The sequence below is a fragment of the Opisthocomus hoazin genome, chromosome 4 (assembly GCF_030867145.1).
Source record: "Opisthocomus hoazin isolate bOpiHoa1 chromosome 4, bOpiHoa1.hap1, whole genome shotgun sequence".
NCBI classification, from domain to species: Eukaryota; Metazoa; Chordata; class Aves; order Opisthocomiformes; family Opisthocomidae; genus Opisthocomus; species Opisthocomus hoazin.
This window is the reverse complement of record NC_134417.1, coordinates 85870158-85896428: the sequence shown is the minus strand read 5'-3', so window position 1 is coordinate 85896428 and position 26271 is coordinate 85870158. Positions and strand designations below refer to the sequence as shown.

Here is a 26271-nt window from a genome sequence, read left to right as displayed (position 1 = left end):
TGCATGAGGTTATTCCTCCCCAGGTGCAGGACCCTGCACTTGCCCTTGTTGAACCTCATCAGGTTCCTCTCTGCCCACCTCTCCAGCCTATCCAGGTCACGCTGAATGGCAGCACAGCCTTCTGGTGTATCTACCACACCTCCCAGTTTGGTGTCGTCAGCAAACTTGCTGAGGGTACATTCTAACTCTTCATCCAGGTCGTTGATGAAGAAGTTAAACAAGACTGGGCCCAGTACTGACCCCTGAGGGACACCACTTGTTACCAGCCTCCAACTAGACTCAGCACCGCTGATGACAACCCTCTGAGTTCTGCCATTCAGCCAGTTCTCTATCCACTTCACCGACCACTCATCCAGCCCACACTTCCTCAGCTTCCCCAGGAGGATATCATGGGAGACTGTGTCGAAAGCCTTGCTGAAGTCAAGGTAGATAACATCCACAGCTCTCCCTTCGTCTACCCAGCCAGTCATGTCATCGTAGAAAGCTATCAGATTGGTCAGGCATGATTTCCCCTTGGTGAATCCATGCTGACTACTCCTGATAACCTTCTTTTCTTCCACTTGCTTCATGATGGCCTCCAGGATAAGCTGCTCCATCACCTTTCCCGGGATGGATGTGAGGCTGACCGGCCTGTAGTTCCCTGGGTCCTCCTTCTTGCCCTTTTTGAAGATTGGAGTGACATTGGCCTTTCTCCAGTCCTCGGGCACCTCTCCTGTCTTCCAGGACCTCTCAAAGATGATGGAGAGTGGCTCAGCAATGACATCCGCCAGCTCCCTCAGCACTCGTGGGTGCATTCCATCGGGGCCCATGGATTTGTGGACATCCAGATCGCTTAAGCGATCCCTCACACAGTCCTCCTCGACCAAGGGAAAGTCGTCCTCTCTGTAGGCTTCCTCTCTTACCTCCGGGGCCTGGGATTCCTGAGGACCAGTCTTAGCACTGAAGACTGAAGCAAAGAAGGCATTCATTAGCTCTGCCTTCTCCGCATCCTCCGTCACCAGGACACCCGCCTCATTCAGCAGCGGCCCCACATTGTCCCTAGCCTTCCTTTTGCTGCTGATGTAGTTGAAGAAGCCCTTCTTGTTGTTTTTGACATCCCTTGCCAGCTTCAATTCCAGGTGAGCCTTGGCCTTCCTCATCGCATCCCTGCATGCTCTCACTACGTTTCTGTACTCTTCCCAAGTGGCCTGTCCCTCTTTCCACATGCCATGCACCTTTCTCTTCTGCCTGATCTCCGCTAGAAGCTCCTTGTTTAACCATGCAGGTCTCCTGCCTCCTTTGCTAGATTTCTTTTTCAGGGGGATGCATTGCTCCTGTGCATGGAGGAAGTGATGTTTAAAGAGCGACCAGCACTCTTGGACCCCCCTGCCTTTGAGAGCCCTGGCCCACGGGATTCCTCCCAGTAGCTCCTTGAAGAGGGCAAAGTTAGCCCTCCTGAGGTCCAAGGTTTTGATCCTGCTTATCGCCCTGCTTCCTCCACGCAGGATCCTGAACTCGACAATTTCATGGTCGCTGCAGCCGAGTCTACCTCCGACCTTCACATCCTCCACCAGTCCCTCCTTGTTTGTTAATACAAGGTCCAGCAGAGCACCTTTCCTTGTAGGTTCCTCCACCACTTGCATCAGAAAGTTATCATCGATGCTCTGTAGGAACCTCCTGAACTGCGCCTGCCTAGATGTATGGTCTTCTGCTGTCATCTGGTCAGGTCCAGGTTTCTTTTGTTGATTACACAAAATGAAGTCAGTGGCTTCACAACAAAGTGTTGTCCTATACAATTCGTCCTGTATTTTTCTGAGAGAGATAGTTGCCCTTCAAAGACTTGAGTGGAAACAGAGAGGTCTGTGTCTTAGATCTGTTGTGATATCAGTGTAAACATGCACATGTTGCAGAACATAATGTAGATTGAATGTAAGCAAGATCTGAGCTGGGACCTGGGAAGAGAAGCGCGGGGGAGACAGTTTCTGGCACAGTGATTTCAGTATAATGGCTGTTACAGGTCACAGCTGGCATGGGAGATTTTGTGACCCGATTTTAGTAATCCCTAGAACTCTTCAGAGCAGTCCCAAACCTGCTCTAACTTATGTTGGCAGAATGACTTGGCACACAGGGTCTACAGAGCAAAACGGCTGCCAAAAACTCTTCTACCTTCAAATATGACTCTCTACCAAGAGAGACTGCATGCTTCCAGGATCTAGCCGAAAATCAGGTGTAAGAGCACCAAATCAGCGCAATGGCTTTTACCACAACCCTCAGATAGAGATGGGGAACACATGGAGTTAATACAGTTATTTTTGTTGGCTAAACCTCAGAAACAGAGAGGTTAATTGAAATTAATAGTAACTTTTAAGCACTGTCCGGTCTCTGAGGCTTAGCTTTGGATTTCAGAAGAATGCTCTTTTCTGTACTTTTCCCTGGTGTGGGTTTTTCCTTGTGGTAAGTGAACAGTGTAACTCAGCTTGATCTAAGCAGAAATTTTAGTTGAGATGTTAAGGAGACACAGTCATTCCCTCGAAAGGTTAAACTAACTTCATTTGGCTTACATACCTAAGAGGAAGGCAGTCATTTCATTTCTCAGAAAGACACTGTGATGTCTGTCTTGTATTCCTGTCTGCTTAGGAGGGTTTTTTCAGTGTGTTTTCCAAACAAGTTTGAAATAGTAGGTATGAGAAGGACTTTTGGGCTGCACGTGCAGCCATTAATGGCTCCAAGACAGCTCTAAACTCTCTAGCAAGGCTGTGGGAACTCTGTACCACAAGCAGGATCATCAGCAGATGTCCTGCTCAAAACCCCCCGGCCGTTTCTTTTCCCTTCAGCCTGCTACAGTTATCTGTTTTCTCCCAAAGACATCTGTTCATACTCATTTTGGGACTGGCTTTTGCCTCTGCCTCTGATAGCTAACAACACAGCATGGCTTGTGAACTTGAACAGCACTCCTTGCCCAGATCCTATTTTATATGTCTGCATCATTTTCCACATCCTACTGCCAGGATATTTGAAGATAAAAATTGCTCAATATTTATTGACAATGTATTATTTGTTTTTTCATCTCTGTAGACAAATTTAGTCTTCTGGTGCATTCACAGCATGGCTTGTGAACTTGAACACCAGTCCTTGCCCAGATCCCATTTTATATGTCTACATCATTCTCCACGTTCTACTGCCAGGATATTTGAAGACAAAAATTGCTCAATATTTATTGACAATGTTTTTTTTCTTTTCATCTATGTAGACAAATTTAGTCTTCCAGTGCATTCTTTTTAAGGAATTTTAGCAGTTTTAGAACTTCAGCATGGCTGGAATAAAATATAAAGCCACATGCATCAGCCAGGTCTGCAATATCAGCACCATAATATTCAAGAGCTCTTTGGTATTATGAAGGTAGATGAGATAATGGTAATTTATTTGACATCATCTGAAACAGGTGGATCTACAAAGGACACCTGTACTAAAATAAATGCTATCTTTCATTGAATTTGCTTGTACACCTGGACCTTCCCTGACAACCATACATTAGAGGCTCACCTTGCTGGCAGAGTCTTTATGTATCTGAATGCCTAAAAGGAGATATGATTTTGGGATGTAACCTGATGATGTGCTTGTAATGAAGGGATTGAATTGCACAGGGGAAGAAGGGAATCACATGAGTGTGGCATCAGCCTCTGCATTTTATAGGCAAAAATCTAGTGCTTTCAACTCTGTGCTCTTGTGGCAGTTTTTTTTTCAGAGATTCATAAAGTACTGTAAGGATTCGGTGTTTGGATTCAAATTGTAACAGAGAAGTCTGTGTTAATATCCATAGGATATTAAAGAGTCTTGTGTTCATCTGCCCCTCTACTGAGCCTCAAAAAGATGTAAACCTGTTAGACGCCACTATACAGGCCTCCCCTCAAGAGTAGTGGGTAGTAAGCCATCCTTACTTGTCTGTGGTGCTAGCAAGGAGCTTGGGATGATTGCTGGTGAGGCTGGCAGCACCATCCAGGGCATCTCATGGTTTCTTGGACAAAAAAAATGTTGTGCATAACTGGAGGTAGCTAAAAAATGTAGCTTTGATCAGACAAATTTGATTGGTGAAACAGGTATTTGAGAAGTTTGTCCTTCGTCCTCTGGGGCAGGATGCTTTGTGAGAGCTACTGGAGAGCAAGTGGCTTAAAGACTTAAGTAGAAGTCAAATGAAATTATTGTTAGGAGACTTACGTATTTATTTACTTAGTAGCATACTGTAACAGGACAGAATTGCAAAAGTGAGTGCCTGTATAAATGTGTATAAAGTCATTCATGTTAAGACCTTTCACACTAGTGCCCTGACTCTTGTGTTGCTCAATGTTGCTCACCTTGGGCAACCACAGATCACTGTTAGGGGTTGCATTGTGACTAGCGTAAAATCACCGACTCTTAAATCGCTGACCTTGACTCTGGCATTATTATTTACTACTTAGAAAATAAGTAATAAACTCTCCCTTCTGGGATGACGTGGTGTGCTAACTGGCAAGCTCCTCCCCAAGGCCCAGAGAGTGCAAACTGATATGAAGATGCAGCTTGTCAGGTCAAACAAACATGAGGTCAGCTTCAAACCCTAAGTCAATAAGGTTTTATTTTCTGACTGACAGGGTCTTACAGCCCACTCTGAGATCACCCAAAATCACTCCCTGTTTTATTTAAGTGGGACTAAAACAAAGAAAATATGTATTATATCCCTGTTGTGTCTAGTTATAATGATGGAGAATGCCTCCAGCTGACCAAGGTGTCCTCATTAATGATTGTTCTATATTTAGCTCTTGCAGAGACCAGTTTAATCAAAGACCTGGTAGTCATGGTAACGACAGAGAGCATCTGGATGTATATGATTTGCCAAACACTGTAATAAAGTGCAAAATGAAAAGAACGCACAACAGCAATAGATGAATTAATGTATTGTTCTTTTCTACCACAGATTTTGAAGTGTTTATAAGAGCTCCCTAGCCATAAATGCTAGATTGTTTTTGCAGAAAAAGAGCCCTATTAACACAGGCGACAATTACTAATCTCTATTTTTGTTTTGTTTTTTTTTCCTTAATTTCATTTTGCAGGTGTATCAGCATTCATATACGGCATATTATGTCCTCAGCAAAATACCTCATGGGTAAGCAATTTTTCAATGTCTTCATTTTAAAACTCAGCCATTAAGAATTCTGCAAAATAAAGTGTATCATGGCAAATGGTTTCCTGTGACAGCCTTTTGCAATGGCCTGGCATTCAGCTGCAACGTCCACTGAGCTGTATGTTGGACAAAAGACGACATAGTCTGGAAACAGTATTCAGCTTCACCAGAGAGTCAGACTACATGAATTTCATATTCCAGTTTTCAATTTTTTGGCTAGAATGTAGATGTGTTGGTGTCTGGCTGAGAGCTGTGGTTGGCCACCCACCAGAGCACAGTCAGAGGATCAATCCAGGGATGTTTAGTCCCTTAAATTTGGTCAAAATTGAGGCATTGCTCTTCAGGTTTGAGTCTCTTGACGGAGTCCCTTGATACAAATGCTCTCTTTTGCATCCCATCCGAAGGCAGATCAACCAGTAGTCTGTTCACAGGATCCCAATGCTACTTAGATATATTCACTCATAATTATACTGAAGCTATGAACATTCAGGTTTATAATTTACCTTTTCAGAGAGTCTGACATAAGTGCAGACAAACAGGAATGCCACATAGGCTTTACACAGCGTTTCTAAACTCGATGAAAGCATATTGCTTTACCTAAAGCACATAGCATGAAAGGTTATGTATCATCACAAGTAATGAATTTCCATCACACAATGCCTCTTCATTTAGGTCGCCCTATCTACTGAAGGTCCTGAGGTAGGCTCAGTGTTTAAAATAGGCATTAGTTAGCCGGAGGGGACCCTTCTTTAGCTTTGAGTTGTTACAGTTTTTTAAATCCCCCTTTCTAAGATTTGTTGTTATGGTGCTGCAGGTTACCTGTGGCTCCAAGTCCATCACCCTGCAGCTCATCTCACCTGTCTTGTTTCTCAAGTGTTTAGCCCATAGTTTCTACCTGCTTTTCCCTTAAAAGATACCTTTTTTTTTTAATATACTTTAAGGACTGGCCCAGCTGGTCAGGATTGGGATGCCACCATACCAATAAGACACATGTAGGCATATGATGATACATGGTGTTTCAGAATGACATTTCCATAGCACCAGTGGAAATGCATAGCTTGCACAACAAAATTCCTCAGATAAATGTCAGTAAATACAAAGCTAAAAGCTTGGAAGTTGATGCCAGGTTGTATGTTTTAAGTATTGTATTGGGATAATTGTGTGGAAAGAGTAAAAAGGGACAATACAGTTGTGCTCTGCCATTTCTGTAGAACACTGCACATGACTCTGGTTATAAAACATACAATTTCAGTATTCACTGTGCTTCCTCACTGACTTGTCATTTCTATACAGTATGTCTAAATAGATATTTGATGTTTTGGATCATTCTAATATCTGGTAAAACCTTCAAAGTTTAAAAAAATCTGCCTGGTTTATACATAGGGTGAGCATAGGATCACCAGATAACTCAGGCTGGAAAGGCTCTTCCAAGGTCCAACCTCCTGCCCAAAGCAGGTTACTCAGAGATTTATCCAGTTGGGATTTGAAACCTTGCAACCTCGCTGGGCAACCTGTCTTACTGCTTGACTGCCCTCACGGGGAGAAAGTTTCTCCTTATATCCAGACTGATCCGTCCCTTTCAGTTTCTATGCACTCTCTCTCACCCATACCACCGTATTAAATGGATTACTGTGCCTCTGACTTTGGAAAAAACCAGGACAGCTCCTAAAGTCCTGTTGATTTCTGCATCCATGGGCCTGGTGCCTGCCCCAAGAGAAGGCAGGATCCTGGCCATGCCTGTGTGCTTGGTGTTTCCTACAGCTTTTTGCAGGCAGCTCCGCTATGCCTGCGTACAGTGGATCAGCAGCCTTCCCACTGGGCTGTCTTCAGGGGACCTCACTGTTTAACACAGGAATGATGGTTTAACGCCAAAAGTCCTGAAAGTCAGACATTGCAACACCTACAATTTTGAGGCTCATGCTCTCTTTCCAATCAAGTTTTTTTGGTACAGTAACCAGTGGGTTTAACAATAGAGAAGTACAGATTCAATGGCAATATATAAACACAACTGTCAGCATTTTTTTCCCCATAAAAATACTAGTTACATTCAGGTGTTCCTCAAGGATTTGTCTCAGCACACTTGTCTACACACAAAAAAAAAAAAAACCAACAGGAAAAAACAAAAAACAACCCAAAGAAACCCCAAACAGCAACAACAACAAAAGCTGAAATAACTTTCTTTGGCTTCTACCTGGCAATGGAGAAACAATACTTTGTACAAAAAAATATGTACTAGAGACATACATGTTTTAAAATCTGTGAGCCCTGGAGCTTGTGAAGCCTGCTTCCCTACAGCTTGTGTCTTGTGATTGACTCATCACAAAAAATCATGAGCTTGAGGTTAAGATGTTTCCATGTACAGTTTGTACATGGTAATTAGGAGATGCTTCACCATCATCCATGTCAAAGCTCTGGTGTCCCAGTGTGACACCCTCCAGACTTCTTTAGTGTCTGTCAGACCCTGCCTCAATCTGGTCTTTGTTTTTGATTTTTTTTTTCCCCAGGAATTTACCAGATTTATTTAACTTTTGAAAACTCCATTTTTCTGACAATATATCTGGAATTAGCTTGCAGGCTGAAAGGGTGTTGAGCAACAGGATAAACACACAGCATGAGCACATAAGCTTTTGTATCTGCAGAAGATCTGGCTAAGAGCAAAAGCACTTGACTGACAGCACGGTTCTACTCCAGACAAAACAAAGGTGGAAAAATATAGAAGCATCATGCATAGTATGTGTTAGAAATGCTAAAAATTAACAATACAGTGGTCCAGGCAGTTTGCTCCTACTGCATGATCTTCCTTGGTCCCTGACAACCAGCTTCTTGTCCCCCCAAGCTTCAACTGTATCGTGCACTCAGCTGTGTTTGACCTTGCTCTCTGTGTTTGGTTGAGTAATGGTGCAGGCAGTCGGAGGGTTGGGTGTGTCAGAGAAGTGTCTAGTATAAGGGGAAGATCTGGAAAGTGAGAGGGGTGCCAGAACGCCCACAGGTGTGTCAGGCATTGGTGTCTCCACTGCATGACATAGTGACGGATCAGGCAATCACTGATGGGAGGAGGGTTGGAAGGATTGGCCCATTTCATCTTGGTACAGGTGTGGCTTACAAAATGGTTTCAGCTGTAGGTACGTGTACAGACATTGCACTCCATATTGTACAGTAACTTTCACATTGATCTTCTGGGTGATCATAGTACATGTGCGTGGTGGAAAGAGTGGTGGGTTCCTTTCCCTGGAACATGGACATTTATCTTTCCTTTGGAGCTCTGCCTATATTTTAGGGTGTTATGTGAAGAGAGAGGACAAGCGTAGCGGACGAACGTGATGTAGCAGGTGAGGAAATACATCAACTGAAATTGGAGCCTCTGTTGGATGAAGGGATAAAAATCTCGTCATCATTTTCATATTTAACACAGTAATATTGCTCTGATGGACATGTGTGGATGAAGGTTGTTGAGGGCAGGCCCAAGCACACTGACACAGCACAAGGTTCAGTTTAGTTTGACGTTTCAGGTCCCTTGGTGACGACAAAATTTACAACCCACAGGCAGCATCCTTACCTTCCACCTGACGGTAACAAGAGTGACAAAAGCCCTTGACACTGAACAACAACCCCTTTGCCATTTCTACAAACTCTTTTCATGCATTAGTCCTTTTCCACAAGCAGGCACCAGCTTTACACCGCGTCGGTGTGTGCCAGCGCTACGTCCAAGCAGTCGAGGCAGTGACAGCTGGCAAACAAACTCACTCTCCTCCGCTATATCCCTCCTGCTCTTTAGACACTCGCTCCTGGAAACAGGACAGCACGACTTTCCCCATGCTCTTTCTTCCCTGTTCCTCCTCCTCAGCTATGATCCACCTCAGCAGGAAGGCCAGACGCTTTAAGCTTTGTACCCACTCATGCCCTTGCTGCACCCCTGCTGAGGCTGACTAGTAAGGAAGTCAATTTCTAATCTGTGGCATCACTTTTTAAACAACAGGACTTTAATCTGCCAGCATAATTTGCTTTTTAAAGGGAAATTTCTAGTAATTTTCACCATGTTCTGCAGACCCTCCAGATGCAGGCTGTGTCTGAAGTCGAAAGGGGCTTGCACCAGTGTTCCAGATTTCATTCCGAGCTCTCCATAAATTTGGCAAGGCAATTTGGGCAGGTCCTTAACACATATGCTCACAAATGGTGGTTTTTACAGGGTGCAGGATTGCATCATTTTTCCATGAGAGCTGTTGTGGAAGTAAATTCACCACATAAGGAGTAGCAGCACAATTTGACTCTCTATAGGGCAACTAATATATACCAATGAGATCTTCATTCTCAAAGGATCTTCTTTAAAAATAAAAATCAGCCTGAGGTAGAAGAAAGATTCCTGCAGGGATATTTACTGCACAGATTTAATTTCTTCTTTTTGTTATTTCTGCCTTCCCACAGCCTCTTGGTAAACTCAGGGTAGAAACCCCTACTGTTTTTGGCCACATTTGCCTTCTGTTTTCAATGGCCCGTGGTTTTCGCTTTTCACAGGGGGAGCCGGCTAAGATCTTGTTTTCTAAGTTCTTGTTTTCCTGGGCTGAGGTGTGTGGGGAGGTTATGTTCACTTCGACTTTCCTGCATGTCACCCCGATTTCTCCTGCTGTTCACCCAAAAATGAGCTGCTGGCGCCGGGTGCCATCTAGTGGAACCGCCTCTGTGCTGGCTGCTCCTGGGCCCTGGGCTGAGCATCTCCGCACCGTCCCATCTGCTTTCCTCTGAACGGGGCTGCTTTGCAGATATATCTGCCGATAACTGCCTGCAGCTGTCTGCATTATAAACATTTCTGCAAAGCTCCTCTCGTAACCCCACAGTTGCACTTGCCACACTGTAATTGCCAGCTAGTTGTAATTTATAGGCACTGTGATAGCATCTGCAGGTCGAGATGTGGAACAGGGAGCTCTCGTGCAAGGTGCTGGGGAAAAACTGGGACACAAATACCATATGCATTTATGTCTTGACATTATTTTTCCTAACTTTAGAAAGTTAAAAATTAGCAATATATTGTAGGCAACAACCTACTTATGAAATCCGGCCACTGAAAATTGTTTTATTTTTTTGTGAGTTTTAATAATGTTGCTCCTATGGAGTCCAATATGGATGATCTTAGTCATTCACATTCCTTCACTGGAATAAGGGAAAAAGGTTAGTTTGTCCAGGGTTTTCTTGGTCAGACCATGACTGACCAGACTGTTCACCTAACCTTGTTGCAGGATTTCCCTCATCAGTGTTAAGGTCATTTCATGGTAGTATGTGCTGCTGGAACGCTGGCTTGATCTGGCACTGCAGGTCCTAAGTGAGAGCTAATTTTGGATTGGTATCCAAGGGGGTACCTCAGTCTTTAACTTCTTGCTGTGGCCAGCAGAAATGAGGCCCAGCACGAACCATTTGCCTCTGAGCACAGCTAAGCAGCAGGGATTAGTGCTGACCCCTTTGTATGAGCTCTCAGCACGGTACTAGCACATCCAGCCTGGCAGGTCAATGGGAGCTTCCAAATACACTAACAGGGATCAGTGAGAAAATCAGCAGTTATTCCCACTCCTCGTTAATTTTGTGTGGGGAGGAGGGATTTGTACACAGTTACTCCTAAGCAGAATCCATATTTCTGCCCAGATTTGTACAGTGTAGTCAGAGAAACATGGTAAGTAGATCGCAGGAGCAATCACTGAGCTGAGTTCAGCTCTTCCTGTTTGTAAAATACTGCACACGTGTCCAGCACTGAACTCCCAGTAACTTCAAGAGAAGTCCCATGAGTAGAGTGAGTGCAAAATAAGCACTGGAGATCCACAGAAGTGATAACAGGAGGAGGAACTGAGCCCGTGCTTCACTGAGAGTAAATTTTCAAAGTGATGTCTGTAGATCTCCCTGCAGAGCTCTCACTAATGTTCCCGTCTCCTTCTTTTACACAAGCTACTGCAGACAAGAGATTAAAGTTAATTAAAGAAACATTTATCAGATTTGTACATATTCTATTGTACAATATTTTGAAAGACAACAAGATTTTTCTTGCGCTTGCTCCCATTTCCATGTTCACAATTAAAGGAAAATGTGTTTCATTATTTAAAAACATGGTTAAAAAAATTCAGGGAACTGGATCTGCTGCAGGCATCTGTCAGTTTGACCAAGACTGTTCTATTTTTTTTTTTGTTCTGGCCTGTTACGCCCCTTCTCTGTAGCATTAGAGAGACTTCCCGTGCCTCAATGTGCCCATCTGCAAAGCAAGGAGAGAAATCTTGCTTACCCGACAGAGGCAATATGTGATTATTACTGTAGAGAGTGCTGCACAATTTCACTCCTTAACAGTTATAATCTTGTACTAGAGCCCACATTTTATTTTAAGAGGAAAAAACACTTTAATTAATAGTCTCTTTCCAGCTAATTAAATTCTACGTAGAGCAGCTGAATATTTTTCCCCAACAACGACATGTAGAGGTTGAAATAAAACCTCATAAAAAGGTATGTAAAACCAAATAACAAAGTGAAATTGGTTAAATAAGCAGAAAAATGTATTCTGTAGTTTGTGAAGAATCTGCTATTGCTACTGCTTCTCTCTCCTCCCTTTTTACCAATTATCATTCCATAGTTTTTATTGTCTTTTTGAGCTAGATCATATAGTTAATTAAGGCACCTCTGCTGCATAGTGTGGTGGTGCCTCTTATGCCAGACTATAAATAACAACACCCTCATGATGTGATATGCTTTTCCAGCTGCATTCTGACAACGGAAGGCTGGCCCTTGGAATAGTTAAACTTGATAGCTTAATTGTGGAGCCTGACCTTAAATCCTCTGCAGTGGATAGGAATCTTTCAGTTGAGTTTACAGGCATTTGGCTCAAACTCTGATGGAGCTGTTGGGCTTCTTGCTTTTCATAATCATCAGAATTAAGCACTCTGTAAATCACTGGAACAGTGGTTTAATCACATACCAGCTTATTGCTTGCGAATGCATTTTGTACCTCTTTAACAAGAAAGACCCAGCATTTTATTAAGCAAAGCTGTTATTTGAGCATCACTCACTTCCAAGCAGTGGCAGGTTGAAAGCAGTTCAGCCTCGGCGAGTAGTTCAGTCAGGACTCTTGGCTGTGCTGGTGGGAGGAAATCCACTTCAGCAGCTCAATACCGTATCATTTCCCCAGGGGATTTGCCGTTTGCTCACCCATCTTGGTCACTGCATAGCATTTTTAATGTGAAATGTTCCTTTCCTGTGTAGGCAAAGCAATTCTTACCACATGCTTCTCTCTTCCAGAGTCAGCTGTGATGTGGGTGGACACCTTAGAAACCATATATAGCGATAATAATAAGGAATAGTCCCCTGATGGGAGGATTTGATATTAAGAATTAGAGTAATGACTGCTGAGACTAAAAAAAAAAAGATCTTGGGTAATTAATAGTTAGATTCAGACGTTAGCAGTTTAGCAGAGAAAAGCCGAGCGACCAACCTTGTTATGTTACAGAAAAGGTCAACAGCTTATGGCTCATCAGGAAAAAAAAAAGGAAAGAGAAAAGGTTTGAAGCAAACTCTCCCGTAGTGTTTGTCTGAAGCAGCACTCCCTGAAATGGAGGCGTTCCTGAATAAAATGTGCTTTGCTGGTGAGAAACTCATCTGGGTTTGGAACTGTTCATGTGTCTCGGTGCAAATGACCATCCTCTGGTCCCCGGGCTGTGGTCGGCCTCCAAACCGCAGACACTGCCGCAGGGTACATGCACTTCCCAACACTGACCACTGCCAAAACTTGGCACATTGACATGGGTTTTCCTCCTTATTCATACTCAACAAGGTTGAGTTAGTACATAGAGTTTTACAGAAAAGGGAAATAAGGGTGGATGAAATAAAATGTATAAAATTATAGTGCAATTGCACAGCCCCAAATAGGCAACTAACCAGATTTTTGAAACCTGTACAATTGCTATTTCCATGCACCACCTTCCCAGAAATCAATGAAAATTATTCTGTAGATGGGATTTTCATAATGGGGATTGGTATTTTTTTGATTTGGTTGCATTTTTTATCGTAATGTTTGAAGTTCTGGGAGGATTTCCATGAAAATAGGAACAAGAAACATGCATTTCCCCAGGGGGCTGGTTTTCCTCTGCTGCTGTTGGGCTGTGGAGACACCCTGCAGCCTGGGCCTTGATTATTTGTTGCTGTGGTTGGATGATAAACTCTTTCAGCCTACTTAAACTCTCAGTGCATTGTTATTTGGTTACACAGCACAAAGAATGTGTGCTGCATGTTACAATACACAGAATAATTTTTTTGCTGGCACCTGCAAAAAAGCCAGTTTTGAGGATGCAAATCTGCAAGATTATGGGCACCTCCTCACCATGGTGGGATTTAATGAGGCCTGGGCTCAGGTTATAGAGTGAGGGCTATACAGGGACCTGTGCCCAGTCACTGAGGACTATATAGTGTTCTGTGCCCCACCTCTGAGGAGTATCTAGCGGTCTGTGCCACAGCATTTGTGCACCTCAGCAGTGTCCCAGGGCTCCCTTTTGTCCTTGCTGCCTGGTTCTGTGGCCATATCACAGGTAGGCACTAACCAAATTTAATAGGCTGAAAATCTCTTCTTATCCCAAAATAGGCACCCTGCCTGCTTGGCAAGCTCAGAACATATGGGGAAGAGGGAAAGAAGGAAATTTAGCAAATGCAAGAACGGACTTTTGGGTGGAGAAAGGATGCTACAGCCACGGCTTTCCCTGATACAATAAACACTGAGGAAGTCTATGGCAAAGGTGATGCAAGCCCAGACTGATAGCCCAAACTGTGTCATACCGGCCCTGATGTCTCTTCACCTCTTACCCTAGCCCTCCATTTATTGAATGCTCCACTACAAATTTGAGGAGATAAGACAGGAGTAGAAAAGGTTACTTTCCCATGTCACACACGAGAAGGAGACAGAGGAATGAAATTACTTTCGATATGCAGAGTTGTAGAGGCTAAAGTTACACCCCATTTCAAACACAAGCATTTCCTCTTGCATGTGTACTTGAGATTTATACACCTCTGTTGTGGGGCAGAACTGTAGGCTTAGGATGGTATTTTGGTCCTTTAAAAATAGAGAGTATTTTACAATCCACTTATAAACTATATCTGAAATCAGGCTAATTGTGATATTGCTTAAAAGCGATTCTATCACTCTCAATAAGAAACGGAAATATGGCTCTACTAAGTGTATGTGTTGTTTATTTTAACTGATGAGGACTTGGTCTGTGTGGGGAAAAGCGGTTTAAAAGAGTATTTTTTTTCAATATTCCAGAGAACCTAGGCACAAACCTCCAAGATATCCTTATTCTGATGACATGAGAAGAAATAAGATTTTGTCACAGACTCTTAGTTTTCAAAAAGATAGAAAGAATACTGGGTCATTCTGGTTTTTGTCTGAAACTCAGTGAACAAACTGTCAGATTAGTTTAGAGCACAAACCCAAGAATCAATCTCTTGCACCAATTAAAAGTGTGACCTATCATCCAGTGAAGTCATGTTGTAATGAGGCACTTCTGCTGGCTCTGGTAGTAGGAGATCACAGCTGTATCTCATTTTATGTACTAATAATTCCATATTGCTCTCTGCAGTCATCACATCATCATGCTATATTTTTATTAGGGTTTTGAAGTCAAACAAGGTCAGCTGGGTGGAAAATGCCAAGGTTTCATCACAAACATCCTTTCCTGGAGACTGGCAAAGTCTCTCTGAAGAGCCACGTACTTTCATCCCGGGCCCATTATTGTTCAGATCTTCCCGGTTCATTCTTAAACATCTCAGAGCTTACTGTTTTTTTTCTCTTTAACCTGTATTTTTTTGCCCATATTTTGGATAGCTGATCTATGGATAGCTCTAATTCTGACTAGACTTCTTCACAACATTCAGATATTAAGTTTTTCTCTTTTCCATGCTTCTGTTGTAGATAAATAGTCTTCAAATCCTGATAAATCTAATGACTTAACTCGTGTCTTGAGTAGCTCTGAAATCAGAGATGGCTGAGAAACCTCTATAGAATAAGAGAAAAACATACAAGTAAGAGAAAATTACTTTTAAGTGGTTGTGTTTATCACCTGAATGCTATCACCTCTCATTGTCTCTTTAGGGGGAAAAATATGACTCCAGGAACAAAAGTTGTTTAAAAAAAATTCAGTAAAAATTCAGTCTGTCATCTATGATTTAGAGGGGTCACATGAGAAACATGATAATGTCACCATTTTTAAAATAATGCTACCAGTATCTAAATACCATTTCCACTGTTCGCTTACTCATGAAAATCTAGAGATTTTGATCAATGCCTTGCAGTCCTCCAACATGCATTACTGTGACTCCTGCCCATGTACAAGCCTCCACTGCATCATTAAATCAGTTTTTGTAGATTGGAGACCTTCACTAGAAAGGCAAGCTTGTGCCATCATTTTACGTAATTCCCAATGGAAGTCGGTGGCTCCTTTTCTGAGAAGTGATTGATTTTAAAGTGGTATTGGTATTGCGCAATATTTTGCTGGTCTATGACCAAATATTACGTTGATGTATGCTTTACAGACACAGGTCTGTCAAAAAGACCTCTGAGCTCGTATTGTTGGCTTGAATCTGACTGGATCACCAAATTAGGGACAAATGTTTTGGATTCTCTTGCTTTTTGTATTTTATGCTCTAAATCCATAGAATTCATTCAACTTGGACAAAATGATTGGTGACCTCAGTTGATTTTAAGAACAACTGAATGATCTGATGTTCTATCTGCAGTTGAAATCAATAAGTTCAAATTGCTTTCATTACCTCCTTCTACCTTTGTTCACTGAAAAGTGCTGCAAGGAAAATATGTGTATGTGTGCGTATGTGCATTAAATATTTAATAGCGGACGAGCCTAGATGAATGGAAGAGGCTTCCCCATCTATTTAAGCACTTTTATTAGAGTTCCAGGAGGATTCTTTTAGTTGCATCTTCTGACAGTCTGATTTCTTGATTATCTGTTCTGGCAAGTCTTTGATTCCCATTTGTATTATATTTTATTCTGTCTCACTGCGAGTCTCTGCAGGGCTGTCTATCTCCTGGGAAGCAATTTTCTTAATGGCACCTGCCTCCTCTTCTCCTTGGTGAATACTGAAGTAAACAAGTCATTTAATTGTTTAAGAATGTGGTTTTGCTTCTCAAGAAATGCCAATCCTGCTTCTTGGAAATCTTTCCCTCTTTCTCCAAGTCCTTATCTATGATGCTTTGTACATTTATGAACACATGTGTTTTACATATTTTTGTTTCTTTTTAAAAATTTTCTCCAGTGCACTTCTTTTTCATAACGCATCAAAAATTCTTAAATATTACAGAGTTTCCAGTTCTTTATAACCATTCCAGATCTCTTCTCTACACAGTGATTTTTATTTCTTTTTTCTTTCCTTCTTTCTAAGGAAGAATAAATCTGTCTAAGCCGCTGTCTGATTTTATGCTCTTAGAAGTAGATGTGAAGACCCCAAGTTCTCGTGTGGAGACAGATAGTTTAGATAGATAGATAATTTTTAATAGTTAACCACAAAAAAGTCTTAAAGTACTGTGAGCTGATGTGCTTAGGCCTGTTGTCTTTCAAAATATTCAGTGCTGGTGTGAAGCAAATAATAGGAGGGGATATTTCTGCCTTCCTCAAATTTTTTATTAACAATCTTCATTTCTTCAACTTCTTTGCACGTACTACTTTAATCATTATATACGTTCTACAGTTTCCAAAATTGTGGCTTGTTTAAACAAGGGGGTTCAAAGTTTTCCTTAAGACCTCATTCCAGCTCACATACATAGTTCTGGTTATTTGTTTAGAGGATGGACATGTCAGAGCAGCCTTTGGTGCTAATTGTTGCATTTTTGTTCACATTGGCAGCATGTGCAAAAAATTTCCATACAAATCCTATTGTTCTGTATTTAAAATTAAAATTAAAATTAAAAGTTATTAAAACAGACTCTAGAAGAATAGCCTATGCTATATCCCAGACTTTGACTGCTGTTTCAGTTTCAGACTTTTTCAGTCTGGCATTGCAAAATATTTTTCTTGAAGTAAATGGAGCCTGTCCCTCAATTACAGTGGAAAATATCAATTGTTTCTTAAGTTGCTTTTGAAGAACTTAGTGTAGAACTGTTTGTCATGGTTGTGGTCAGGCAGAGACTCGGTGCCATGAAGTCTCTGAGGGAAACTGGTCTTCTTTGGAATAGACGAAAATGTCAGAAGAGGGAACAAATAGATGTAAAAATTTCAGCAAAAACAATACATTCTCTTTAAAACTATTTCCTCATAAATGACGGTATTTTTTAAGGTCAAAACCAGGCAATATGATACAATTGATTAGTTTGTTTTATTCTGCATAGATGTTCTGATCTAAATTATGAGCAAAAATTATTTGGCAGACAGCAAACTAATTGCTCTCAGGAATTTTCCTTATTCGGAAAATTTGAGGGGAGACTTTTTGGCAGGAAGCTGCATCTAAATGAGTAAATTCCACAATTTACAGTGTCCGTAATGTTTTTTAACTGTTGTGCTGAAACCATGTCTGTGTCTGCAGCAATTTAACAACCTTAGCTCCAGACAGTGTTGTCTTAATGCAGAAGAGTTTATACAGCACCTGTTCCATCTTTTGTCTGGCATAAAAAAAAATTATTATTCCTTTCTTTCCCAGGCTTTAAAATCAATCATTTTAAGAGATGAAGCAAATAACAGCAACCCTTTAATGAGTCCTTGCCATTTCTTTGGCTGGAAATCAAGAATAAGGTTCTTTTCTTTAAGGAAATAGTGAAAATGGTGTGAGGATGCAGTGAACCTAGTTCTTCATGAAAACCAATAACAGGAGATATATTGGCTGCCTTCAGAACTGCCCATTTCCGAGCCAGTATCCTGCACAAATGAGCTCACAAGGGGAAGGCTCAGCTCCAAACAAGCCCTAATTATGAGGGTCTGTGAGGAGCACTGGCTCTTTGGAGAGGCTGAGATGACCCATAATATTGATTGATCCCAGAAAAAACACAGAAGAATTTTAAGCAGGCTGTTTCAGAGCAGAAAGCAAGGGTGTAGCTATGGGAGACTATAGCTTATGAACAATAACATACCTCCCAAAAGGAGCTGGCTAGCATGAGACCCCATTTATGCTGCACTTGGAAATTGGACAAGTGCTCCCGGGGTACAGGTGTGCCTTTGGTCTGACTCCTGTAAGGGATTTTTACCAAGGAGAGCTAAGGTTCCAGAATAGTACGAGATAATCAAAAATGTGTTTGACAGCTGCTCTCCAAACGGGTTTATCAGTTTGAGGATCACTAAGAGCTTTCCTGGGGGGAGCAGTAGAGGGTTGTGGCCATCCAGCCTGGAGCAGCTGTGTAGACAACTCCTCCTCCTCTCTCTATAGGCAATATAATGGTTTTGTAAAGGGGTTGCTTGGGGTTGCCAGTGAGGGAGTCCATGCATATTCCACCACAGACCGTGTGCCCGATGTAACCCAAGTAAGTATGTGGGAATCTGGTCCTTCATGGTAGTGTTCACAAGTAGGAGAGAACTCCATTTTCATGTCACCTTCAAACTTGTTGACAGCCCGCTCTCCCTTGGCCACTGCTAATACAGCCCTTCTCCTGATCATTCCTGCAGTTTCTCTGAAGCCTGCTAGATCAGGCTTGGCAAGGAGGGATGTCTTCTCAATCCCCTTGCATGTGACACTGAAGTTTCCTGCAGGTGAGGGAAAGAATGTTGCTACTCTAGGGAAGAGGATTCTCTTCAGAAGAGATGAGGAACAAACCAAAATCTACTAAGAGGAAAATGTCCATCTCTCAGGAGTGTTTGTGAGGGGAAACTAGGATCTTAGACTGCATTTACAACCCATGATAGAAAAGAATAAACCCCAGCATGAGGATGGATGGATGGCTACCACCTACCTCCAGAGGTCTACATCACAACCTGGATGTGCATGCTGTAATGTGCAGAGTGTACAGGAAATTTATGGTAACTAGGTTTGTAAATCAGGTGTCTCCAGACCATACAGAATTCCATCAGTCTACCTTTTTACCTGTGTATTTATCAAAAAGTTTCAAGGCAAACAAACAAGACTTTGCTAAAAAAGAAATTTCCCAGCCATTCTGAACAACTTAAGAAGGAACTCAGGAGATGCAATCCTATTTTTCCTCGGCCATATCAGAGAAAGAGAAGATGATTTCATGTTTTTGTCTGCAACAGAGCTCTTTCATGGTTGACCAAATGGAGGGCTCTTCCTTCTGCTGTATCCAGCTACCAAAGCTGGTTTATGGAGAATTTCTCATTGCATTAGAGTTTTCCTGTTCTAAAAGATGATGCAGTGTGCAGAACTGACAGGACTTGTCTGGTCTCTGGTCTGAATTATTGGCTGTAATTGGTATGTCTGTCCCTTAGCTCCATCTGTGTTATCTGAAGCATTACAGGTTTGAATTCTTAGAATTGTATAATCTGTTTATTCGGGGGTGATATTTCCCCCTCTACTTATGACATCTTGCTCCCTTTCTCACATGAGGAAAAAACACGAACATCTACATAATTAATTTGGCAAATAATGAAGTACTTTTTTTTCTCTCTTAAGAGACTTTGTTTTGATTGACTAGTTTTCTCTCTTGCTCCTGCAATCAGAGGCTACTTTCTGATGAGATGATCAAGATAGCTAACAAAAGACATTGACTCTTAACAGGAACAGCTGACTTCCAAGTAGCTAATGCACACAAGTTTGAAAATACCTAGAAGAAGTAGTAGGATCGTTCTTTCTGGAGCAGGAATTTTGTGGCTGTTGTTAGTGGGAGTTCAGTATGACACTTACCTGTTCTCTTATCCATACCTTACAAAAATGAGTTTAGGCTACCCACAAAGACACCTGCTGGTTAAAAACCATGAGAAGAAATGACATAATTTTATTCCACCAGCAGCAGTTGTAGATGACACTTTGCCTATAAAGCCAAAAGCTATCTGGGTACTCTCCACACTTGAGCAGTCGGTGCTCAGCAAACCACTGTTGCCCCTCCACATTCCGAATGGATCCCATCTGCTCACAGGGGCCTTGCAGACATTATAGGTTATGGTTTACAACCACTGATATGTACCTTCTAGCAGGAGAGCAGAAGTTGGTGTTCCAACTGCAGGAGACACGGAAGGCGGGAAATGTAGGCATCAGTGTCCTCATTTAGGGTCTGCCCTGATTCTGCCTGGCCTTGGAAGAGGAGTTCACAGGAAAAAGTAGCTATTTTCCTATTGGAAAGACTGCACAAAGTCAGCTTCTACACAGTCCTCTTGCTGCTGTCTTTGGACTTGCTAAAACAGCCTCAGTGCAGCAGGAATGTGCAGCCAAGGGAGACCTTGCCTGGAAGAGCAGAGCTGCAGCATGACTGTGGTACAGCACTGGTCACAAAACAGACAATAAAGAGAATTCAGTTAGTGTCTAATTATTGCATTCAGTTTTGTTCTGTTTTCAAAATATGGTCTGGAAGGTATTACCTTTAATGAAGAAATAAACTCTGTACAAGTAGAGAAGGCCTTTTGTTTAAAGGCTAGGCAGGCTTTGGCTCTTTCCTCTGGTTTTGGGTGATGTTGTCCTCGAATTGCCTTGTTATTCCTATCTGTAGACCAGTGATGATAATATCCTTACTTTTTAAAACAGTTTGAGACCTGCTAATGAGGCATAGTGTATACAGCCTTTATTAGTGTCCTTGTTTGTAGAGTATTACTATGCACAGAGTGGTATCAATGTGACTTCAGAATATGTAATGTAATTATTTATGCGGAGTATAAATACAGTCAAGGCAATGCTGCCTGTGCTGTGATAAAATGACATTATGTTGCTCTGACATTTACCAAAAAAGCCTTCTTTTTCTATATTGCATTTGCTATGTGTCACTGATATTCTGCTACAAAATGAACGTAATGGATGAAAGAACAAGAAAAGCATTTTGATTTTATCTTCTAAAAAAATGAGATATTTGGTATTAATAGGAGCTTTTCCCTTCGAAGCCAGGCTGCATATCACTTGTTAAACAGTTGCTAAACTTTTCTGCTGTCATGTTCAAAGGAAATTTATTAGGCAGAAAAGCCATGGGGTGAAGAAGATGAAATTGTGTTTTTCTTGTGTCAGTATGATTCAAAATTATAATTACTGTTTATCCTTTGTGGTCATTGTCAGTGTTGATAAATACAGTTACTTTACCATCCCTTGACTAATTCTTAAGGCTTAGACAAGTCAGCAGTTGGACTAATGTGTTTAACTTTGTATTAATAAGAAACAGAAATTGTCAGCTAGATACTTGATCTTACCAACAGTTGCTAGTCTTATAGTGCTTACTTTATGGTAAAAAAATCTGCTGAAATCTGGCACTAAATACAAGATGATTCCAGCTGAAAGAAGCCTTATGAGGTCATGGTGGATTTCCAAAACAGGTGCGCACCAGCTTAAATAAGGACATTTCTGAAGGTGAAAACTTATTTTTCTCTTTTTGCAGGGATCCCCAGAATTTGTATCCCCCTGAGGTCAGCAACGCAAAGCTTCAGTATGCTGGTTGGGGTCCAAAAGGGCAACAGCTGGTAAGAGAAAGAACAAGTGTGCAAATTAATTTCGAGACCATGCTGCTATTGTTTGGAAGTAAAGAAAGAATAAATCAGTATTGACCAGTTTCTTGAAACCTGTATGGTAGCTTCTAGCATCTTTATGGGAATTATTTTATCATGTTATTTATTTGTAAAATTCCCAAATATATACGTTTGCTGCAAACAAATTGTGTTGAGAAACGCAAAGAAAGAACAAGCTATGGAAGCTCTTTGAGAGGATGCACCTGCTTCTTCTAATGTTGGACACAGGACAGATTATAGACATAATAGATGGTATGACTTAGTATATCACTGTTTCACAAGGGCATCTTCAGACTTACAAACTTGACACTAGGATTATTTTAATATTAGCATCCCTGTTTGAAAAATGCGTTTCTCTAGAACAGCACTTTCCCTTAATTTGCCCTATAATTGTTTGAAAAACAGACAAAAGTAGAAGGGTATTCTGGAAAGTTTTCAGAGCTGGAGTTTAAAAAAACACTTGTCAGGGTTTCATTTTATTTCATGGACCCTTTCATACTGCAACAATCCTGAAATCTCCAGTGTTTTGTCCCTCAGCCACTGCCATCTTGGATTTGCCCATTTTTTAGAGCACGTATTCCCTGGCCAGATCCCCTGGCTTCATTTCCTGGTGCAAATCCAATATCAAGGTTTTGCATATTCCAAACACTCTATTTCGACTCTAACAAGAAAAGAAAAAATGGCAACTTCTTTTTTCATATGGAATTTTTATACCAAGAAATGTGCTTTAAAAACTCATTATCAACAAAATCTGGCATATGTCTCCTGTCCCCACACCCTTCTTGGGGATATTTTGTCTGTGTCCTTAACTAGATTTTTTCAGATTTTGAGATTTAATAAACAGCAATGGGAGACATTATGACTGCCAGTCTGCAAATCAGGTTGGGGGGAAACATAACAGACACAGTAACAGGAATGTCTCTCCTCTGCTCCATTGGAAAAATCAGGTTAGAGAGAGTCATCGATCTCAAATCTGGTAGGAGTGGAGAAGCAGTAGCCTTTACTTCCATGCAAAATGACTTCTGAGGAGTTCATTTTTTTCATTACACACACGTACATGCCCCACTTTTATCCTGTAACATGCCATTTGATGTTTCTTAATCTGCTGCCCAGCAGATCACAGCTGAGCAGTTTGTACCGATACACAGACACTGGGGTCTGACCGTGACCAAAGTCTTTCTTTTATATTCATCGGTGAAGACCAATGTGATCTCGTCATCAGGCTTCTGGCCAACTGAAGATAATATACAATCAGTTGATAACACATTATGCTCAAAACTAGAGACTGGCAAAAAAAAGTAACCAGCAACTTTTTATTCACTCTTCACTAGCTCTTTCTATTTTAAGTCTAGATAACAGAGCTTCACAATTTGTAGCAAAAGCTACATTTGCTAACTGAAAGCTAATATTGACTTGCATTAGTGATTTTCTCCATTCCGTAAGTTAATCTTGCTTTCTTTAATACAGTTTTGCTGTGAACTTGCATGCCTTCAGCACCTTCAGTCACAGCATGTTATTGATTCACGTTCATGTTAGTTTTACTAAACTGAATGTATGTACTTAATTCCCACCTTGAAAAGAAGATTTAACTTGTTTCTTGCTGAAGTCAAGATGACAAATTTAATTCCTCCATTGCCTTGTTTACAAAAGTAACACAGCGGTACAGAAAGGAAAAATATTCGTATCAAAATGGACAAATTATATGTACAACAGGACAGTATATACAGTCCAGGAAAAGAAAATGCTTCTTTAGTCCCAGCTTTCTCCTTTCATGCTGAAATAATTTATACCACTTTCCACCAATTTTTATTGAGAAATATACAGTGAAAACTTAATTCCCTAAGAATTCCCTGAGACATCAAATTTAGTATATGTCCCTTCTGTGGGGGACATGGCAGAATTTTTTAAAAATAATTTAAAATACTCTTATTACTATTGATTTCCATGTGAATATTGGAAATACCTTGTGATGGTGGATTTGTTCTGGATGCTTCTTTTTTTTTCGTTTTTTGGTTTGGGTTTTTTTTTTTTTTGCTTCCAAATATGTTAAGTTGTTGGCCTGTAATTTAGCTGTATTCCGTGTTCTTGCATTTGGAATCAGGGTAGGTGAGGATAACCTCACTGGTAGTTTAAGCATTATCTTGCATACCTCTAACATATGTGCCTTTTTGTTCTTTTCCTTGCCCATCATTTACTCTGAAAGAAAATGATAGCTGTAGTTTATAAAAGAAGCAGGCTTTTACATGCATCAATAGAATCTATTTATACCTAATGATCAGCAAAGAATTGCCAGAGAAAAAAGAAGCTTTTTAAAAAAAATCTACAAGCATTATAAATGAGATTATAGAGAAAATATGCAATGCTCACTGTTCTGTATTTCAGGACTGATTGAGTTACTCAGAATATAACTGCCAGTGAAATTCGTGTCTCCTTCTGTGGGGGCAACATCAAGTGCAAAGGCAGAGAAAAATTAAAGTCTATTTCAACTTGAGCATGTGAATGTGTTTGCTAGATGTAGGCTGGGTTGTGTTGCAGGAGGATGGAAAAAATGTCAAGTAGGATGCAAACGAGTAACCCACGTGTCAGCTCCCCTGGTCCTAGGTGGTTATAGGGCCAAACTCTCTGTAGGGTGTTTGAGGGTGGTCCTACAGCTGCACTAAGGTACCCGAGTGCGTACTAGACCCAGCCCTCCTCACCGCAGCCCTGCTCCGTGCACAATCTGCAACCCAACTTCATGCTGCGTCTCCCAGGAAAGGTGGGAGCAAACGGTGGGTGGGTTTTGCATCACCTTGAAGATACCCGACCTTTCAGGAAATAAAAAGCTTTGCCCTTGAAATCTCCTGGTTTGTTCTTCTTTGGCAGCACAAAGGAGAGGCAGGAGAGTAGGAGGGTTTGGTTCCAAAATTTTTTATTCCCTTTGTAGCTTCTATTTCATCCTTCCTAAGGGAACTTTTGGTCACTGTGTCTGACGACTTTTTCTCTTGCATGTCTGATCATTCAAAAAAGAACCAAATTTGAAACAGAAGCAGCCTAAATGATCTGCATTCTTTGCGATTAGAAATAAACAGTGGAACTTTCCCAGGAGCAATTTTCTATTTATCTTGTTTTCTTTTGTCCTTACTCATTAAATTACACGCCAATTTTTAGAAAATGAACTCCTCAGAGCATGGTTCTTGACTTCTTATTAGCCTGCAGAATGCCACACATGCCAACAGAGCTGTATAAACAACGGCAGATATCAGATCTGAGAAAATCTATGTGAGAAGCTCAGAATGCAATAAAGCACTCACTTCTGGCACCTCACAAAAATGCTTCAAACTTTCTCAGATGTCAGCCAAAGTCTTAACGAAGCAAGTCTTCCAAAGATGTTGGAAGATTTGAGCCCTTACCAGTATGAGCTCCTGAGTCAATAGCAGAGGGCCACTAACTTCAGTGTGAGCGGGAACACATTTCCTAAATGCAGCTGGCATCAAAGGGCTCATTTCTCTCATTTGTCCTACAACAGGATTTATCATTTACGCCTTTGTAGAATGAGTGAAAAACACCGTTAAATTGGAATACCAGTGTGATATATTTCACTTTTCATGGGTGTAAATGACCATGCAATGTGTCTATGAAAAAAATCCATCCCTGCTATGGTGCACCTGACAGCCCAGAGTCCCCCTTAGTATTCGATGGCACCAGCACACTGCCCTCCAGCATGGTGCTTGCTGGTTTTCAGTGAACAGGCTGTATTATCCTCAAACAGTTTGTGTGATACTTGCGAGCAACATGAGGATGCTGGTGGCATGATAGGACTGCAAAACAGTGTTAGACTGTACCTTTGCCCTGTTCTGCTGCATATGCTTGTCTTTGTAAAAACCTTCATTCCTTAGATTTCCTCTCTTTTTCGGATCTTGCCATTTATGACTCAACAGCTACCCATTTTTGAAATTTCAATTCTGCCAGAAAAAAGCTTCTATTAATTGAACTTATTGAAAGATTTTACCAGTTTTATGATGTTACATCTTTTAGAATGAGGTTCTGCCCAAGTGCAGAGGGCTCACATGAGATTTCCGTGGTACATTTGCCTCAGGTGTATCTATGCAAAGGTTAATAGTTACCATGACGCTGAACTCAGTTTTCATAAAACTTGTGTGACTGACAGGCTCAGGCCCCTCTATCAAAAAAAAACATGGGTACAGTGTGAAGAGGTTTCCTTTGCTCGGCAGCATGGCTGAAGTCGGGGGGTGTCTCAGCAGCAGGAGACTCTCTAGTGAGTACCTGTAGCTGAAGCGCTCAAGGAATCCAAAAACACTAAAGTTTTCAGGAGGCTTTTATCTAGGTTATCCCAAAACGAGCACATTCAGGTTCAAAATATTTGCTTTAAGGACAAGCTAGGTATACATACGGGCCCTATTCTCAAAAGGAAGGAGCAAGCGGTAGGACTGCTCTAACACTGTGCAGTGAATATTTGCCTGCGTTGACAGCACTAAAGTAGAGTTCATAGGAATAGTTAAACTCCAATTTCAAAAGCAGAAGTTCTGCTGCGCTGCT

The 26271-nt window shown here is 41.3% G+C and overlaps 1 protein-coding gene across 4 annotated transcripts in view; it reads left to right on the top strand.

Annotated features, from left to right (window-relative positions):
* The window catches only part of DPP6 (dipeptidyl peptidase like 6), a 587128-nt gene that overhangs the window by 448543 nt on the left and 112314 nt on the right, over positions 1-26271 (top strand). For all 4 annotated transcript variants that reach the window (XM_075419777.1, XM_075419779.1, XM_075419776.1 and 1 more), the window contains exons 6-7: positions 5067-5119; positions 21609-21690. In XM_075419777.1, coding sequence (XP_075275892.1) covers positions 5067-5119; positions 21609-21690 — 135 coding nt within the window. The remainder of the gene's footprint in view (positions 1-5066; positions 5120-21608; positions 21691-26271) is intronic.